This window comes from Pelodiscus sinensis, chromosome 2 (genome assembly GCF_049634645.1).
Source record: "Pelodiscus sinensis isolate JC-2024 chromosome 2, ASM4963464v1, whole genome shotgun sequence".
Taxonomy (NCBI): domain Eukaryota; kingdom Metazoa; phylum Chordata; order Testudines; family Trionychidae; genus Pelodiscus; species Pelodiscus sinensis.
Window position 1 is genome coordinate 71,754,101 of NC_134712.1, and position 19,870 is coordinate 71,773,970.

The window sequence follows — 19,870 nt, forward strand, 5'->3', positions numbered from 1 at the left end:
AGGAGGACAGTGATGAGGAAGATTATGTTTATTCTTTGCACCACTCTTCAGTTATCCAGGGAATTTTCAGATCAGATCTCCAAAACAGCTAGGGCACTGTTCCATGGCTGGCATCCAGTGATGGTATAGACATCCATGGATGCCACCACCAATGCCTTTCCTACTATAGTGGCCATGTTGGGACCTATGAATTGTATATAAGCAACATTGTTCCAAGCCTCCCAGCACCTCAAGGGAAAGATAGAGATGCTCTCCATCAGTGTCAGAGATGGGACCCCCTAAGTCCCCTGAAGAAACTTTTGAGGAAGTAGAGGGTGCTTTAGATCAGGACACCAGTCCTACAATTAACACCTCCTTCCCTCCAGGAAAGATCCTCCTGCCTCCACCATCTATAAGAGGAGATTATTTAAAAAATAATCAGGAGCATCTTAAAAGAATTGCAGACACTCTCCAAATCCCTCTGGAAGAGGTTGCTTAGTCCCAGCTCACAGCTCAAATTGTTGGACATATCACACACATCAGACTCCATCAGAATTGCACTTCCAATAAATGAGGCACTCATGAATTCTGCCAACACCATCTGGCAGACTCCCATAATAATCCCCCTATTTGTAAAAAGTCGAAATAATACATCCCATTAAAGGAACTTGAATTTGTATTTTCACTTCCCCCCCAACCAAACTCATTGTTGGTTGTCAAAGGTATTCCCCACTTAAGCACTTTGGGTATGTCTACACTAGCCATCCTAGTTTGAACTAGGGTGGATAATGTAGTCATTTGAACTTGCAAATGAAGCCCGGGATTTAAATATCCCAGGCTTTATTTGCATTTTTCCGGGCACCGCCATTTTTAAATGCCCCGTAGTTTGAACTACCTGCCCGCGGCTACACGCGGCACGGGCTAGGTAGTTCGAATTAAAGCTCCTAATTCAAACTACCATTATTCCTCATTGCAGTCTTAGACACATGCATACAGAACCTCCTGCTTTTGAGGACAAAGGAATCAGATCATAGTCTCAAAAAACCCTGTGATTTTATTTACAAACAAAGAAGACATACTTGGCAAAGCATACTTGGTTGCTAGGTGTTACAGCACAACTGAAAAAAAAAGATTAAATGCACAGAGAATTGCTTCCCTGGGAGTCAGTTTCAGTTACAGTGAATGAGGGGAGGAGGATCCAATACAGAGGAGTTTAACCAAACCAGAAAATAAAATAACCTGATCACATCTAACTACACATTCACTGTCCTCTGATATATCCATTGTTCCAAGCTTCAGTCCTTCTAGACATGGATATTCCTCAAAATTCCTTCCTGATTCCCAGGACTTTATCTCTCTGCCAGTTCTTGCTCTGAATTCACACAAAAGCTGAAGCAGGCTGAACCTGTTTCATTTTAGATCTCTCACTTCTTCCCATTGGCTCTCCTGGCTCCCTGCCAACACTTGCTGTATACCCACTGTTCTGCATTTAGCCCTTTACTCATAATTTAGTTAACTGAATGGTTAGGATGTTTAGAAAAGGGTCGTATCCCTCCCAGCCATCACAGTGGTAAAGCCCATCAAAGAATAGGGTAGTCAATACCATTTTGAGGTCCACCCCTCAAAGGTAATATAGAATCATAGAGCGCTAGAACTGGAAGGGACCTCTAGAGGTCATTGAGTCCAGTACCCTTCCCTTACGTCAGGACCAAGTACCATCTAGACCATCCCTGATAAATGTCTAATCTAATCTGCTCTTAAATATCTTTAGTGATGGAGATTCCACAAGCTCCCTAGGCAATTTATTCCAGTATTTAACCACCCTACAGTTTATTATGCAATGTCCTTTTAATATAGTTTTTTACTTATCTGTATTACGGATGTAGACTTTATTTGCTTTCTGGATACTGTAGAACAAAGATATGACTTTCTGAAATCAATAGATTATCAGGAAATACAAGTTACAGTATATTTTCATCAAAATGGAAGTGTACATTTGGAACATGCACCTCCTATATTCAGCATCAACTAAGTGATTAATAAAATATTGACTTTCATTTGTAAGATTTTTAAAATGTTTTAGCTTTACTTATTTAACAGTGATTTTTCTTTTACAGCTCTTCTTCTGCAAGCTTGACTCTCTTGCAAGATAATTTCAAGGCTCTGTTTTATTTTAACAGTTCAAGAAGAAAAATAACATATCAGTCAGAACTGCAGAGTATAAGCAAAAACATCAAGAAAATTGAAGAACGATTACGAAAAGTTAATAAAGAGCTATATAATATTGAAATGGCTTATGGTGAAGGAAAAACAAAAGTGGAAGAATTAGAAGAACAAATAATTAGAGAAAAAATTCGTTACAAGGTTGTATATGACATTATATTTAAAAGCATTTTTAAGATGTAGAAAAATTGGATAGAAGAGAATATTTGTAACAGTCCTCGTTTATTTATTGAGATATGCCCTTCTTATAGGCCACAATTCATATAGTTTTTGACCAAAGCTTTTCATTCAAGATCATATTTTCAGTACCTTACAACTTTCCAGACTTTAACTTTATGGGGTGAAGTGTTCCATGCCAGCACAGAGCTGCTGCAATCTAGAGTTTTTCGCAGAGTTTCAGCAAAAGTAATCCTCCTGTTACATGAAATGACGGAAGGGAAAAAGTCCATTATTTTGCCAATCTTAAAACCGCATGATTTCACTGAAAAATTCTAGGATGCCGATCCTGTGGAATAGAGATTTGATATTTGCATGGAGGTTGCTCTCGCCTTTTACTGTTCCAGTGAAAATCCACCCCATTTGTCTGAAATGCAAGCCATTGAAAATTGCCATTTGCACATTTTTTTTGGAGTCTGACAGTAAGTCTCCAAGGTTACTATACCTCTATTGTACTCTGTGCCAACAACAATGGGCATGATCCATTCTCACAGAACCCAGGGGACAGAGAGAGGGCTACTATGGCACAAGGCACAGAAATGAGAACAGTGATACTTATGTTTTCAATGCTCTGCTGACACCTAGGCTATGTCTACACTGCAGGGAAAAGTCAGAAAAAGATACAAAAATTGCAAACTGCAGTTTCCGTATCTTTTTCTGCTTTTCTTCTGAAAAAGGCTTTTCCAACATTTGGCCCGTCTACATGGGCCAAATCTTGGGAAGAAAAACCCTCTTTCAGAACATCACTTCTTCCTCGTAGAACAGGAATGCCGAAAAAATGTGTCTGCTTTTACAAAAAAAAATTCAGAAAAGCAGATGCATTCCTTGGACATGGCAGAGCTTTTCCGGCATCCCGGAAAAGCTCTGCAATGTAGACATAGCCCTAGGGAACATGGCAGTTTTTTTCAATAGCAGTAAACCTCATTTTATGAGGAAGAACGCCTTTTTTCAAAAGAGCTCTTTCAAAAAAGGTATTCTTGAATGCAAACAGGGCTTTTCCAAAAGAGAGCATTCAGATTGCCGGGATGCTCTCTTTTGAAAAAGCAGATTGCTTTTTCAAAAGTCTTGTGGATGTCTAGACAGTCTCTTTTGAAAGAGGCTTGTAGTCTAGGCGAACATAAGAACAGCCATACTGAGTCAGACCAAAGGTCCATCCAGCCCAGTACCCTGTCTGCCGACAGAGGCCAATGCCAGGTGTCCCAGAGGGAGTGAATTGAACACGTAATGATCAAGCCATCTCTCTCCTGCCATCCATCTCCACCGTCTGACACACAGAGTCTAGGGACACTGTTCCTTACCCATACTGGCTAATAGCCATTTGTGTACTTAACCTCCATGAATTTATCTAGTTCTCTTTTAAACCCTGTTATAGTCCTAGCCTTCACAACCTCCTCAGGCAAGCAGTTCTACAGATTGACTATGCACTGTGTGAAGAAGAACTTCCTTTTATTTGTTTTAAACCTGCTGCCCATTGGTGGCTCCTAGTTCTTATAGTATGGGAACAAGTAAATAACTTTTCCTTATTCACTTTCTCCACACCACTCATGATTTTATAGACCTCTATCATATCCCCCCTTAGTCTCCTCTTTTCCAAGCTGAAAAGTCCCAGTCTCTTTAATCTCTTCTCATATGGGACCCGTTCCAAACCCCTAATCATTTTAGTTGCCCTTCTCTGAAACTTTTCTAAGGCCAGTATATCTTTTTTGAGATGAGGAGATCACATCTGTTCACAGTATTCAAGATGTGGGCGTAACATGGATTTATATAAGGGCAATAAGATATTCTGTCTTATTCTCTATCCCTTTTTTAATGATTCCTAACATCCTGTTTGCTTTTTTGACTGCCACTGCACACCTGCGTGGACATCTTCAGAGAACTATCCATGATGACTCCAAGATCTCTTTCATGATTAGTTGTAGCTAAATTAGCCCCCATCATATTATATGTATAGTTGGGGTTATTTTTTGCAATGTGTATTACTTTACATTTACCCATATTAAATTTCATTTGCCATTTTGTTGCCCAGTTACTCAGTTTGGTGAGATCTTTTTGAAGATCTGCTTTGATCTTAACTACCTTGAGCAATTTAGTATCATCTGCAAACTTTGCCACCTCACTGTTTACCCCTTTCTCCAGATCATTTATGAATAAGTTGAATAGGATTGGTCCTAGGACTGATCGTAGGGGAACACCACTAGTTACTCCTCTCCATTCTGAAAATTTACCATTTATTCCTATCCTTTGTTTCCTGTCTTTTAACCAGTTCTCAATCCATGAAAGGATCTTCCCTCTTATCCCATGACAACTTCATTTACATAAGAGCATTTAGTGAGGGACTTTGTGAAAGGCTTTCTAGAAATCTAAGTACACTATATCTACTGGATCCCCCTTGTCCACATGTCTGTTGACCCCTTCAAAGAACTCTAATAGATTAGTAAGACGTGATTTCCCTTTACAGAAACTATGTTGACTTTTGCCCAAAAAATTATGTTCTTCTATGTGCCTGACAATTTTATTCTTTTATTAATTGCCGGGATCTCCTCTAGAGCTCTTTTTAAATATTGGCGTTACATTAGCTATCTTCCAGTCGTTGGGGACAGAAGCTGATTGAAAGGATAGGTTACAAACACCTTTTTGGATGTTCTTATTACATTTTTACACTTAATTTGGCAGTGGTTATGCTCCTTTCTCTTTACCTCACTAGGATTTTACTTCCATTTTTTAAAAGATGTCTTTTTATCTCTCACTGCTTCTTTTACATGGTTGTTAAGCCATGGTGGCTCTTTTTTAGTTCTTCTACTATGTTTTTTAATTTGGGGTATGCATTTAAGTTGGGTGTCTTTGAAAAGTATCCATGAAGCTTGCAGGGATTTTACTTTATTCACTGTACCTTTTAATTTCTCTTTAAATAACCTCCTCATATTTGCATAGTTCCCCTTTTTGAAATTAAATGCCACAGTGTTGGGCTGCTGAGGTGTTCTTCCCACCACAGGAATGTTAAATGTTATTATATTATGGTCACTATTCCCAAGCGGTCCTGTAACTGTTATCTCCTGGACCTGATCCTATGCTCCACTCAGGACTAAATTGTGAATTGCCTCTCCCCTTGTGGGTTCCTGTACCAGCTGCTCCAAGAAGCAGTCATTTAAGCCATTGAGAAATTTTATCTCTGCTTCTCTTCCTGAGGTGATATGTATCCAGTCAATATGGGGTTAATTAAAATCCCCCATTATTATAGAGTTCTTTATTTTGGTAGCCTCTCTAATCTCCCTCAGCATTTCAATGTCAGTATAACTGTCCTGGTCAGGTGATCGGTAATATATCTCTACTGCTAATTTCTTATTATTGGAGCATGGAATTACTATCCATAGCAATTCTATTGAACATGTTGATTCATTTAATATTTTTATTTCATTTGATTCTACAATGTCTTTCACATACAGTGCCACTCCACCATCCACCCGGCCTGCTCTATCCTTCCGATATATTTTATAACCCGGTATGATTGTGTCCCACAGATTTTCCTCATTCCACCAGGTTTCAGTGATGCTTATTATGTCAATCTCCTCCTTTAATATGAGGTACTCTAGTTCACCCATCTTATTAGTCAGACTCCTAGCATTTGTGTAGAAGCACTTTAAAAATTGTCCACTGTTTATTCGTCTGTCCTTTTCTGATGTGTCAGATTCTTTTCTATGTGAATGTTTTTCGTCTGATCTGGCCCATACTTTATCCTCTTCTATCCTCTCCTCCTCACTAAAACCTAGAGAATCTCTATCAATAGACTCTCCTTTAAGTGACGTCTCTGTCCAATTCATGTGCTCCTCTGCACCAATCGGCTTTCCTCCGTCTCTTAGTTTAAAAACTGCTCTGTGATCTTTTTAATGTTAAGTGCCAGCAGTCTGGATCCACTTGGGAACGTGAATGCAAGACTCATGCTGAAATATTGAGGTTTGTGGGACACCAAACAGCTGCTGAGACACCTGGTACAGGCACAGGAGAAACATCTGAAGCATAGATCTCCACGGCACCCCATGCTGAACTGCCTGCTTTCCTCCCCAACTTCTATAACCTCCTCTCCCAGGTGTACTAAAATGCAGGGGTGAGGGTGGGGGAAGTCAAGGGCAGCCTTGCACTCAACTCCCAGGTATGTCTTCTAGAACACAAGGCTTTCATTCCCGCATCTGTGATGCTGAATAGGAGGATATTCCACTTGCCCATGATCTCCAGAAATTAGGCCTAGTGCTCAGTGTGCTGAGAGCGTATTTGTCAGAAATATTAGCATTATTTCCCCTGATTCAAAGGAAATCTTTTTTTTTCAAGTGCCATGATAAGATTTCTGAGGGGGGACTCACTGCTTACTTCCTTCAGTCGAAAAACTCGTTCGCTTATGACACTTAAGCATAGACAGCATGATGGGACATTCCATATGTGTTATGCAAATATGCTTATGGTATGAATGTCATAATTGAGATATGCTTTATGCAAGATGGTGCATGTAACATATCATTGGAAAGGTTGTGATTTACTGAATTTGATTATCCCATTTGTATGCATGTATAATTTTTGTAGATGAAGTTAGGAATACTTACCTGTATAACTGTATAGTATATTCCCTGCTTTGGGTCACTCCCATTACTGGAACTTCAGGGACTACAATGAAAAAAACAAGCAAATCTGATTGACCCATCAGCAAAAGACAATGAACGGTGAAAGAGCTTAACTCTTTCTGCTAATGTGTGAGTCAGCCTGCAAAGAATGGCTACAGAGTCCCTACAGAGACTTGCGACTATGTCATCTGCTTCTGGAACACTGCAACTATCCAGAAAATTTTTATCCAAGGTGGAATCAGTTTCATCTGAACAAGGAGGTGCATTTATGTGTTTTTTCCCGTAAAGGTCTCTCCTCCTTAGAAGAACAGCACCTTCCTATGGTGGATATCAAGCAATGTATAGCCTTTTATAAAGACAGGAATAAACTGTTTTGTGTATTGCCTTGCCTGTTTGTATCATACTTGAATTTCATGAAAGGGCAAGTGGTCATTGCACTGCTATATAAAATTACTCATTTGACATCCATGATCTTTATAGGGAATACACAGATATTGAATATATTTAATTATTACTAGTTATAAAAGGTAATTGAATTTATACCTTAGAAATTTGTGTTGCCTTTCTTCTACTTTTTGCTACATTTGTTTACTTCCTCTGTCTGGATTCATATAATTATAGTGCCAAATGATAATTTTCTCTCTTTTTATTCAGTATTTTATAATGTTATAGATAGGACACAGTTTGAAAGCTGTTCATCTTTATAAGAATGTCAGTATTAAATCTTCATTGCAGTTGCCATTTAATTTGCTTTTGTTATACATGATAGGGTGGTTGTTAATTTGTAAATATTTTTGTTTTAAGAATTTGGAAGAGAACTTAAAAAAATTAATTAGAGATGAAAGAGGAACTTGGCAACTGACGCAGGTAAACAAGACATTAACACATGTATTTCACATATAAACTCATTTTACATATATTTTTGTAATGAAACACTTTTTCATCAACCTGGATGGCAGATAAATAGTTCTAACTTTTGATACATGCCCATTGGAAAACTGGCAGGATCTGATTATGGATAAAGAGGCTGGTTAAAATAACTGTATCTAATTTTCAAAATGACTGTGAATTTCTGACTCTTTTTTTAAAGGCATGATTACCTTTGGCCTAAACCTAAAATGCATTGGTTTGTTCTGCAATAATGATTTTTTTCTTCACTTTGGTATTTTAGCTTATTTGTCTAAACCAAAGAGCCATGGCTGTGATGATAGAGTTTCCCATCAGTAAAGAATTTGACTCCTGACATGAATTTTCAGTACTTGAATTACCCATTCTCTAGATGTCTTCACTGGGACTAGGAACAACTTAAATACTTTAATTCCTTCATCTTCTTTAATGTAATACTTTGTTTACAGTTTTGTGGCCATATTGGACCCAGGCTAAGAGAGAGATAAGGAGGTAACATAATATCTGTTATTGGACCAATCTCTGTAAGTGGAAGGCACAAGCTGCTAAGAGCTGCTCTTGAGATCTGAAGAAAGGTAGTTCTGTGTCTGAGCTACATAGAAATTGCAAGAGCTTGCTAAGCATAAGTGATAATGAATGTTATAGAAAGACACTTGAAAACAGAGTGGACAATAAGTGTTCAATTGTATGCAAAAGGAGTTTGGAGTGGGTCATTAAGGGTTAGCAAGCAGTGTGATGTGTTACAGATTGTTGTAATGAGTCATAAACCCAATGTCTCTGTTGAATCCATGCTTTTTGGTTTCCAGCTGCATTGTGAATTTAAATTCCTGGGCTCACCTTTTGACGGTTATGCAGGTTTCCATTGAGGAAGTGTACTGAAAGATCAGATATAGAGTTATCACCTTGTGAAAACTGTTTGTCCATGTACTTGCAATGTCTTTTTATGTCTTTATTTCTATACATGTATAGAAATAATTAATCTGGAAAAGTGTGTTATAGGGGATATTGATCACCAGAGTAGTGGAGATACAGGCCATCCTTGCTATAAGTCCAAGATACGTTACCCTGTAAGTCCAAGTTTTTTGTATGTCTAGACTGCATCCCTCTGTCGGCAGAGGGATGCAGATTAGGCAGGTTGACATTGCAAATGAGGCAGGGATTTAAATATCCCGTTCCTAATTTGCATAAAAATGACTGCTGCGTTGTGCCAACTCAGCACTTTGTCAGCAAAAAGCGGCAGTCTAGAGGGGATCTGTCAAGAAAGAAAGCCTTTTTCGACAGATCCTGTTAACCTCCTTGCAGGAGCCATAAGGGATCTGAGAAGACACAGCCATTCTCCTTGCCACAGCCGGTGATATGACCGATGTTATCATGAGTGCTCTTCTTATTCATCTCACCGCAGAAGGTAGTCGCAGTCACAGTCACCGCAATCTTCTCGGCCTGAGTCTCCACACGGTCCGGACGAGTCTACGCCTTATGTTGCCCCACCATCCTCTGCTGGAGATGTGGATTCAAGCTATCAGGAAGAAAAGCAGGACCACACTCCTCGTCAGGCGCAGCAGAGCCCTGATTCCCCGGCGCAGCGTTCCTCTTCCTCTCCGGATGATGCGGTGGTCCCCGGGGACTTGTCTCCTATGAAGGACCAAAAGCAATTCCAGGAACTCTTCAAAAGGGTTGCTCAATCTCAGGACATCCAGACCATGGATGTGCAGCAGAAACAGCATCGGCTGCTAAAGAATTTACAACCTTCCCAAAAGTCGAAGCTCACCTTTCCCTTTGATGACACTATCCTAGAGGTTGCTAACGACATCTGCAGACTCCGGCCACGTTGTTACCAACTAGTAAGAGGTCGGACAAGAAATACTTCATAAGCCAGAAGGGTATGGAGTTTCTGTTTACACATCCTCAGCCTAACTCCCTTGTTGTGGACGCTGCACAACAGAAAGTAAAAATGTCTCAGACCAAAAATTCCTCAAACGACAAGGAGGATAAACGCCTGGATATTTTGGGCAGGAAAATATATTCCTCCACCACTTCTGCTCTGAGGATGTGTAACTTTGTGGCACAATTAGCAAATCACGATTTCAACAACTATTCGAAACTAATCCCTCTATTTGAACACATGCCAGATTCCAAATGTCAGATTCTCAAGATGGTGATACAAGAGGGTTATACAGTCACCTGAACAGCCTTGCAGATTGCACTTGACACGGCTGATGCAGCAGCTAGATCCACAGCTTCAGCCATAGTCATGTGTCAGGTGTCTTGGCTATACCAGGCCGCTGTCCCGAAGGAGTTGCAGGCCAAGGTGGAAGATTTGCCTTTCGATCGTCAGTCACTCTTCGCCCAGTCAACTGATCAGGTCTTCCACTAGGGCAAGGATACACGTACAACTTTGAAGACACTGGTGATGTACTTGCCTCCCTACAAGCATAGGAGATACATACCCTACAACAGGCAAAGGCCATTCTTTTATGCGACGCCTCGGACCAAGCCATATGATCAACAGAGACCAAAGCAACGTCCCCAAAAGCGATGCCAACAGCCTAACGAGGCATCCGTCCAACAGTAGGACAAGCAGCAGGTTTGATGTGTTGATCGAGGGACTTTGGACCACCCCGTTGACAGAGACTCCAGGCATCACAGAAGGTGTATTCCATCATCATCTCAGGCCTTATCAGCATCGTTGGGATCTCATATCCACCAACCGGTGGGTTCACGATGTAATCACTTCAGGATATGTCATTCCCTTCATTTCTCTTCCCTTTCCCTCCTCTTCCCCGTCCCTTTTCAGGGACCCTCTCACGAGACTCTTCTCCATCAAGAGGTCTCTTGCCTACTCACATTAGGGGCAGTGGAGAGGGTGCCAACACACTTTTTGGGGAGAGGATTCTATTCTCGTTACTTCCTCACCCAGAAAAAGTCAAGGGGTTGGAGGCCTATCTTGGACCTATGTCGGCTCAACCATCATCTGAGAAGGCAAAAATTCAAGATGGTCACGTTATCTTCGATCATTCCTGCTCTCGACAAAGGGGATAGGTTTGTGTCCCTCGATCTTCAGGACGCTTACTTTCACATAACAATACACCTGGCTCACAGAAGGTTCCTTCGGTTAGTAGTGGGGTCTGACCACTATCAGTACCGCGTACTACCTTTCGGACTGTCGGCAGCCCCACGAGTTTTTTCCAAGACCCTTGTGGTAGTGGTGGCCTATCTACGACACCTCGACATTACAATTTTTCCATACCTGGATGATTGCCTGCTAAAGACTTCCTCTGTCGACAAGGCCACGAGGGCAGTGTCCACAACTACCACTCTGTTTACAGCCCTCCAACTCATAATCAATCTCGAGAAGTCCTTCCTGATACCTACTGTGACCTGGAGTTTATCGGAGCAAGACTCGACTCCCTGACCACGAGGGCATGCTTGCCTGTAAAGAGGTTTCAACTCATACAGGACTTGGTGCAGTCAGTATCAGTTTCTCCCAAGTCCCGAATACTTACCTGTCTACAGCTGTTGGGGCACATGGCGGCCACCATGTATGTGGTTCCGCATGCCAGGCTCCATCTGCGCAGTCTTCAGCATTGGTTGTTCACCGTGTACACGCCCCGCGTGCACAGTCCAAACAGGGTGGTTTCTATGCCCAATCAGGTCCGGGCTTCCTTGGCATGGTGGGACAGTCCCAACAATATGCTAACAGGGGTCCCCTTTCATGCCCGCAAACCATCACTACAAATCACTACAGATGCCTCCCTGCTTGGCTGGGGCGCTCACCTATAGGAGCACCGGGCACAGGGTCTCTGGATGCCCCAGGAGTCGCTATAACATCTACATTTTCTCGAGCTGAGAGCAGTCTTCAATGCTTGCAAGCACTTCCTACCCATCATTCGAGGTCACTCCATACAGATTCTCACTGACAACATATGCATGGTGTATTACGTCAACAGACAAGGAAGGGCATGCTCCTGCTCTCTGCGCAGAGGCTGTATGCCTGTGGATTTGGGCAATTCGATGAAGAAAAGAGAGATACTCACCTTGTGCATTAACGTCTGTTCTTCGAGATGTGTGTCCCCATGGCTGCTCCACGTCCCACCCTCCTCCCTGCTTCAGAGCTCCTGTTTATATCTTTCAGATGCTTCCGGTTGGGAAGAAACTGACAGGACCGGACCGCACTCAGCTGAGAGGCGTGACGAGGCAGTCACGCATGCACGGTCCGGTAGGGGGCTACTGCTAATGAAAATTTCTCCAATTTGCGGTTCCGGGATGAGCCCAGCTCCTTGAGTGGAGCACCCATGGGGACACACATCTCAAAGAACAGACGTTACTGCACAGGGTGAGTAACTCTTTTTTTTAAATTATTTGCAGTAGGTAGAGGTTTCATGGCTCACTACAATTTATAATACACACCTTCATGATAACTCACTTCAAACCCCTTTTTCAGAATAATTTAACCCTTACTGCCCCCTCCTTTTCATATGTTTAGTAATCTGTATATTTAGGTCAGACATAGAAGAACAGATCTTTGTGGTTCACAACTTGTGACTTCCTCCTACAAAAGTTGGTCCAATAACAGTTATTACATTACCTACCTTATCTGTTTAATGTAATACCAAAATTTTTGTATTTTTGTCCTGTCCAGTCCCTTCACTGTGTTAATTAGTTCTGTTGATTACCCTTCCTTCCCTTTTGTATGCAATGTTGATGACATATTTTGGATCAGTGGCTAATTTTGCTCTTATTCTATAGATATTCCTAATAACACTGAGCAGAACTTGATAACCCTTGATTTTGAATATACACATATTTAATATGTTTGTATACATATGCATATACACATATTTAATTTGCAGTTCTGTTCATAGCATTTTGTTAGTCTCATGAATTAACTTTCAAATTTGGATTTTTTTTAAAATAGGTGGTTCCTTTTTGCTTCTGATTTCAGTGTAGTTGAAAATTAATTTTATGTCTTTTTAACAGGCCAGGATTAAAGCAATGTATGCTGAGCTAGAACAAAAGAAAAAAGAAAGCATTAAGACAAAAGAAGAAACTATAAAGAGGATTGCAGACATCGAAGGACCAGTGGCTGAACTAGAGGCAAAATATATTGAAAATAAAAATATACATAAAGAAAATATTGAGGTAATTTTTCTTAACTTACTTTTCCAGACAATAATTTAGAATACAGTTTAAAATACTTGGCCTGTTTACTAGTATACTTACTGCTATTATTGGGGGAAAAAACAAGGAAAATCAAAGGACAAAATTCAGCTCTTAAGATTTTTGTAGTTATGCCTCGGTGTAATATTTCATATACTTCATTCAGTGACTGTTTCTTAGGTAACAGTTAAGAATTTTTAACTTTCAATTAACATGCCTTGACAATCCTCTTTCAGCTTTTATGTTGTCTACTTTAATTCTCACAAAAGTAAAGAACATATAGCACTGGAATAGTATGTCTCCTGTAAATTCCTGCTTAAAGTTCCAGATCTGTAGAGAAGGCAATTAGCCTTTAATCTGCTGCTATCAAGAAATTATCAGAGTTATGCAGTAGAAACTTATAACTTTACATACAATGTTCAAACACATATTTTATCAGGATAGTAATTTTCAACAGACTGAGTTTTCAAATGAGATTTCATAAGGCATACTTTGTACAAAATTTATCATAAGAGTTGTAAAAGTTGTGGCCGTAATAGTACAGGTTGGACCTTCCTGGTCTGGCACCCTCAGGATGAGGGACTTTGCCGGACCAGGGAAGGTCATTTCTGCTCCACCACCCGAGTTCCCCGAGCCATGGCCTGGAGCTGTCCCCACCCCCACCAGAAGGGCTCCTGGCCCTACCATGGCAGCCCCACCACTGCACACATAGCCCCACTACCAGGCTCCCAGCCCCACAGGGCAGCCCATTGCCTCCCAGTTGCACCACACAGCTGCACCACTGGATGGCAGTGGGACTGCCGAGCTCCTAGTTGTAATGCTGGGCGGCCCTGCTGCCAGCTCCTGACCTCACCACTGGGCTTCTGCCTACCCCAGAAGCAGCCAGAGAGCCAACACAGGCTGCCCCAGGGATGCAGCTAGCTTCCTGCCTTAGAAAGGCAGGATAAGGGACAGGAGGGAGGTGGGCTGTGTCCTGCAGCAAAGCTCAGGCCAAATTCAGCAGCGGGTTATGTCCTGCCCACTCTGCCTCAAACTCTTGGGAGAACTTGGGAAACAAAACCTCTCTGTGCCTTGGTTCAATGCACAATGGGGATAACCCCACTGCTCCCTGGTCTTTCTATGCGCTTTCACAACTGGGCTCCAGTCCCGCTGCAGGGCTCCCAATCACCAACCCTCCATGGGAGTCTCTGGTCCTGAATATCCATGGTCCTTCCGGGTAAGGGATGTTGCCAAACCAGAGTCCCAAATAAAAGAGGTTCAACCTGTATAGACAACGTGTAGGCAAGGCTTTAGTCCTTAGGGACTATGCCACAGAATATGGTAGTCTCACTATTAAGATATATGGTGATGTAAATAGGCATGAGTGTGGGGGGAGAGCCTTTAAAGTCAGGGGTGGGGAACCTTTTTTGAGTCAGGGGCTGCTGACCCACAGAAAAATCAGTCAGGCTGACCCACAGAAAAATCAGGGGACAGCGGGGGCTGGAATGCTGGTGCAGGCTCCCCAGTGCTGGGAGGGGAGAGGAGCCCTGAGCCCCGAGAGCAGGATCCAGGCTAGCCAAGGACCACATCTGGCTCCTGGGCCTTAGGTTCAGCACCCTGCTTTAAGTCATTCTCAATTTTCCACAGTGACTGCAACAAGTTTTTCTAGCATGCCTTGTGGATCTTGCTTAGATGATCATAGAAGTATGGGTCTCAAACTGTGAAGAGACTGTAATTCACATCTGTATGCGTGCTCTAGATTTTACTTACACTTCCTTTCTCTTGATCACTGCCATGTATTATATGAACAAGCATTCAGGAGTTCACTCTTGCTCAATGTGACAAGAAGCTTTATGGATCTGGAAAAAGAGTAGGCTGCTTCACTTGCCTAACGAAGAAAACATTTTAATCTGAAGTGAAAACACAGTAGTCTACATAAGTGGTTTCTCAAAAATGTAATTACTGCTTTAAACTTCTTAAAGTGGTGGACTCCTCAAACAGACTGCATACTCTTTGGTAGCAAATTAAAGTGCCTTCAGTTCTGTTCCAGACACAACAGAGAAGACATATGGCTATTTAATGGACTTTTTCTTCTACAGGAGTGGAGTCAAGAGTTCTACTATGGCTTTAATAGGAAGCCATACAACTTTTTACAGAAAAGTTCTCAGGAAAAAAATCATTTTTGTCTTGTGACTCTGCCAGATTTAATTTAGACACAATTTTTGGTTCTCAAACTAAAATGTTGGTAGTTATGAAAACTTTCATGCCCTCTTTCAGCCCACATGAATCTTCTTTAGCAGCATCATGGTTAAGCTAGTGAAGACCTCCATCTCTACTGGAAGAACTTCCCTAAGCAATCTCACCTACAATTTTCTTGGAGTTCAGTTTTCTGATTGTTAAATACAGGCAGTCCCCGGATTACGTACAAGATAGGGACTGTAGGTTTGTTCTTAAGCTGAATCTGTATGTAAGTCGGAACTGGCGTCCAGATTCAGCCACTGCTGAAACTGACCACCAGTTCTGACTTACATACAGAATCAACTTAAGAACCCCAAGCGTCCCCAAGTCAGCTGCTGCTGAAACTGATCAGCAGCTGATTCCAGGAAGCCTGAGGCAGAGCAACTCTGCCTCGGACTTCCTGTAGTCAGCGCTGGTCAGTTTCAGCAGCGGCTAAATCAGGACGCCTGGGGCAGAGCAGCTGGGGTGCTGCTGGGTTGCTCCAGTAGCGCCGCTCCTCGGCGCTACTGGACCAACCCAGCAGCACCCCATCTGCACTGCCCCAGGTGTCCTGATTCAGCCGTTGCTGAAACTGACCAGCAGCGGCTGAATCAGGACCAGAGCAGCTGGGGTGCTGCTGGGTTGGTCCAGTAGCGCCCAGAGCGGCGCTGCGGGACCAACCGGCAGCGCCCCAGCTGCTCTGCCACAGGCGTCCAGAGAAAAGCCTAGTCTGCTGGGGGGGGGGGGCGGGCGTACTAGCTGCGCCCCCCCCACCCCAGCAGACCAGGAAGATGCGGGTGGCGGACCGAGACGCACCGCGGTCCCGCCGCCTGGGTCCTCCGTGGCTTTGCTCCCAGTCTCCCTGGTCTGCTGGAGACCAGCAGACCAGGGAGACGGGGAGCAAAGCCTCTGAGGACACCGGCAGTGGGACAGCCACGGGGCGTCTGGGCTGTCCCGCTGCCGGCTTTCCCCGCAGCTTTGCAAAGCCTGGGGAAGCTGGAAGCGGAGGAGCCCAGGCGCGCCTGGGTTGCCCCGCTGCCCGAGCCCCCCCGCGGCTTTGCAAAGCCGGGGGAGGGGGGGCCTCGGGCAGCAGCTTTGCTCTGCGTCTTCCTGGTCTGCAGACCAGGGAGACGCGGAGCAGCTTTTCTCGCCCGGAGTACACGGGCGGCGGGACCGCGAGGTCCCGCAGTCCGTGTACTCCGGGGCAGCTCCGTTCGTAACTGCGAATCTGACGTAAGACGGATCCGCGTTGTCGGGGACTGCCTGTAATTAACTTCTCAGTCTAGAACTTCTCTTTCTCTGCCTTCACTCCCCACAGGAAATCCACTTGTCTTTCTTTCTCTTCTTTGTATAGGTCCTGTGTAACACTTCTGACAATATTTTAACTATACAGTCACAGAGATATGGGATATTTTTTAAAAGTATGATAAAATTATTGAGATAGGTATTTTTTGTGTTTCAGGTGTAAGAAGTCACAATGGTTATATAAAACTGCAAAAAAATTCTAATAGCTAATAGTATTTTCAAAACAACATGTTAATGGCAGTGACTAATGTTGTTAGCCCTTCCCTAAGTAAAATTTAGTAGAAACAATGTGACAAAGATCACATCATTAGTCTTCTGGAGACCTGCAGAGGTGTGGTATCAGCGATATATCCTTGTCTTTAGCTGTATATTTGTTTCAATCTTAAAAGCTTGGAAACAATGTTTGCACAAGCAGGTTTGTATCTAAGTAATATTCAAATGTGTTGGTAATTTCAAGGAATAACTTAAACTTTTTGATTAAAACATGAAAGTATTGCAGTGGAATCAAAATGTGAATGCTCTTAATTACATATGATACATAATTTCATAATTTATTAAAGAAAACACTTTGAATAACTTTATCAGTATATATTTTATCATTATACAATACATACTCTATACTGTGTAAGTACAGAGTAATTGATAAATTTTACGTAATCGTTTTGTACATTAATATAAGTGTAAACTATTAAATGACAGTTATTAATGATGTAAATGTGTTTAGTACAGCGGATACTTAAAATACTATTTTTCTGGGTATGTTAATTAATAACATACTGGATTAGTGAATGATGTAAAAATGAGAAATCTCAACATGCTATTCTTTCTCTTCTTACAGTTTGTAGTTTTTCTTCCAAGTACTGTTTTCCTTGCTAGTTCACAGTCACTAAACCCAAAGTATTTCTTGCCTTCCTTTTGCTATTTTCATGATGGCCATTCAGAACACACATTTTGAAAACAATGTCGTAGCTGTGTTCCTCCCAGGATTTTAGAGACACAAGGTGAGTGAGGTTATGTCTACGCTGCAGGTTTTTTGCGGAAGAGGAAATGAAAATGGAACGCTCATTTGCATATCTCATGCTCTCATTTGCATATCTTCCAAACCTTTTTGCAGAAGAGGTTGTTGCGATAAAAAGCCCTGTGTAGATGGGGCCATTTGTCAGGAAAAAAACCTTTTGCGCAGGAGCCTGTAAACCTCATTTTTTGAGGAATAAAGGATCTTGGCAAAAGGGATTTTTTTTCCGACAAATTGCCCTGTCTACACAGAGCTTTTTATCACAAAAGCCTCTTTCACAAAAAGGATTGGAAGAAGATATGCAAATGAGAGCAAGAAATATGCAAATGAGTGCTCCATTTGCATTTCCTGTTCCACAATAAACCTGCAGTGTAGACATAGCCTCAGGTAGTATGTGTTATTGAACCAACTCCTTCAGCTCTGGGTAAGTTCGAAAGCTTGTCTCTCACCAACAGATATTGGTCCAATAAAAGATGTAGAATGTCTATTTGTTATCTGTCAGAATAAACCCATAGAAAAATTGGGAGGAAAGGACAATCACTTTTGAATACTAAAACAACTGTCTGTGCAAATATTTTCCAGAAACTTTACAAGCTAAATCTGAGGCTGCAAGAACTAGAGGAACAAAAGAAACAAGCAGAACAACAACTGGAATACAAAAAGAATACCATGAAGAATCAATTAACTGATATACAGGTGAATAGTGTAATATCTGCAAGTTGTTTTAAAACTGCAAATTTATTAGGCTTAATTCCAAAGGTTAACCTGTAATTTCTACTTAGTTGCTTTGAATGTGTGTATATATACTATATATTCTATTTTCTATCTCTTACTTGAACTAACCTATTGGGTCCATAGCCTTGAGATAGGGTAAAGTATGAAGCAGAATTGATATTGGGGTCATTGAGAAGTCCTATGCTTTCTTCATTTGCTACACTGGCACAGATTGCTTGGGGGGCTTTAGGAAAGCAATGGAAAAAATCAATAAAGGAAGAAAAAGATTTTGGCTGTAATAAAAATTGCCTGCTGATTACACTTTTGCTCAGCAGATGGCATCTTCTTGTAAATCATTGCTTGTATCTGCTATATTAGTTACTAAACTGTATAATCCACAAAGAGAATTATTTTGCAGTTTATTACTGAAAACCACATTTTATATAAATATATGGTTATAAGCAGGTTTAAGAAACAAGCATTTTCTTTTCAGGATTGTTTTTAGTATTGTTATCCTTTCATTTGTGTAGCATATAAAACTAAGATATCATAGTATCAAGGATGTTTTTTGTTATAGTATCAAGGATGACTCATATAGTTTATAGGTAAACAAGCTTTTGGTTGAAGCATAGTAGCCTTTTTATTTCATGTATATAGTAGTTTTGCTATTGAAAAATTCATCCCCCAGACAAGAAAAGGTTATATTAGGGACCAGGAAACTCGATGTTGATTCTTTTAGATTGCTCCCTTTGGGGTGGGAGGACAGAATTTTTGTCTCCATCCTCTTAACAAATGTGCAGAGGTTGAGATCTACCAAAGCAGCAGAGACATTGACATAGAGGTTAAGTGACTGCACTGTTCTTCAGGGCACTCCCTTCCTATGCTAACATTTCTTTTACATATATGTGCCCAACTATCTGCTGTCCTTAAATCCAACATTGAGGTGAAGTTTCAGTTGGAGGAGTATGTCACAGAATGTAGTGTGGAATGGGGCAGCACATTATGTTATGTGAGGACATCTCCAGAGATTTGTGTCAGTAACAGCAATTCTATGTGTAAAAATATCGCAAACGTATTTTGACGTTATAGTATCTTATAACTCTGGAGGGCTAGCAATAGGAGTTTTAGAACTATGTAAAGGGATTCTTATTTGACTAGTATCCCTATGGATGCTTCAGTTCAGGTATGCATGTGCCTCCATGACCTTTGATCAGAGATTTTCAAAAGCAGTGCCTGTTTGACCTTTTCATATACCCTGAACATCCCTAAGCCCCATGTTAAGTATATGCAGAATTGTATGGGCAAACAACCTGCAGTCCCTTCTCAACCATTTTTGGCCTGAGATGGAGTATCAAGCATGTCCTCTTTATTCAGGCTGCTCTTGGTATAGTTTAGTTATTTGTTATCGGTAAACCAGGGACTGTCACCAACATCAGCTAAGGGAAATGTTCAAGACTCTGGTGACCGTCAACAGGGACTAGACTTTGATGGTGAAGAGTGTACTCCGATCTTAGCGCCCACATCATCATCATCACTGGATGAGGTGCTA

The 19,870-nt window shown here is 41.6% G+C and overlaps 1 protein-coding gene across 1 annotated transcript in view; it reads left to right on the top strand.

Moving 5' to 3' along the window:
* The window catches only part of CCDC178 (coiled-coil domain containing 178), a 367,301-nt gene that overhangs the window by 114,883 nt on the left and 232,548 nt on the right, over positions 1-19,870 (top strand). Inside the window, exons 10-13 of the mRNA XM_075920758.1 lie at positions 2,160-2,343; positions 7,833-7,895; positions 12,912-13,073; positions 18,190-18,303. Of these exons, the coding sequence (XP_075776873.1) occupies positions 2,160-2,343; positions 7,833-7,895; positions 12,912-13,073; positions 18,190-18,303 (523 nt within the window). The remainder of the gene's footprint in view (positions 1-2,159; positions 2,344-7,832; positions 7,896-12,911; positions 13,074-18,189; positions 18,304-19,870) is intronic.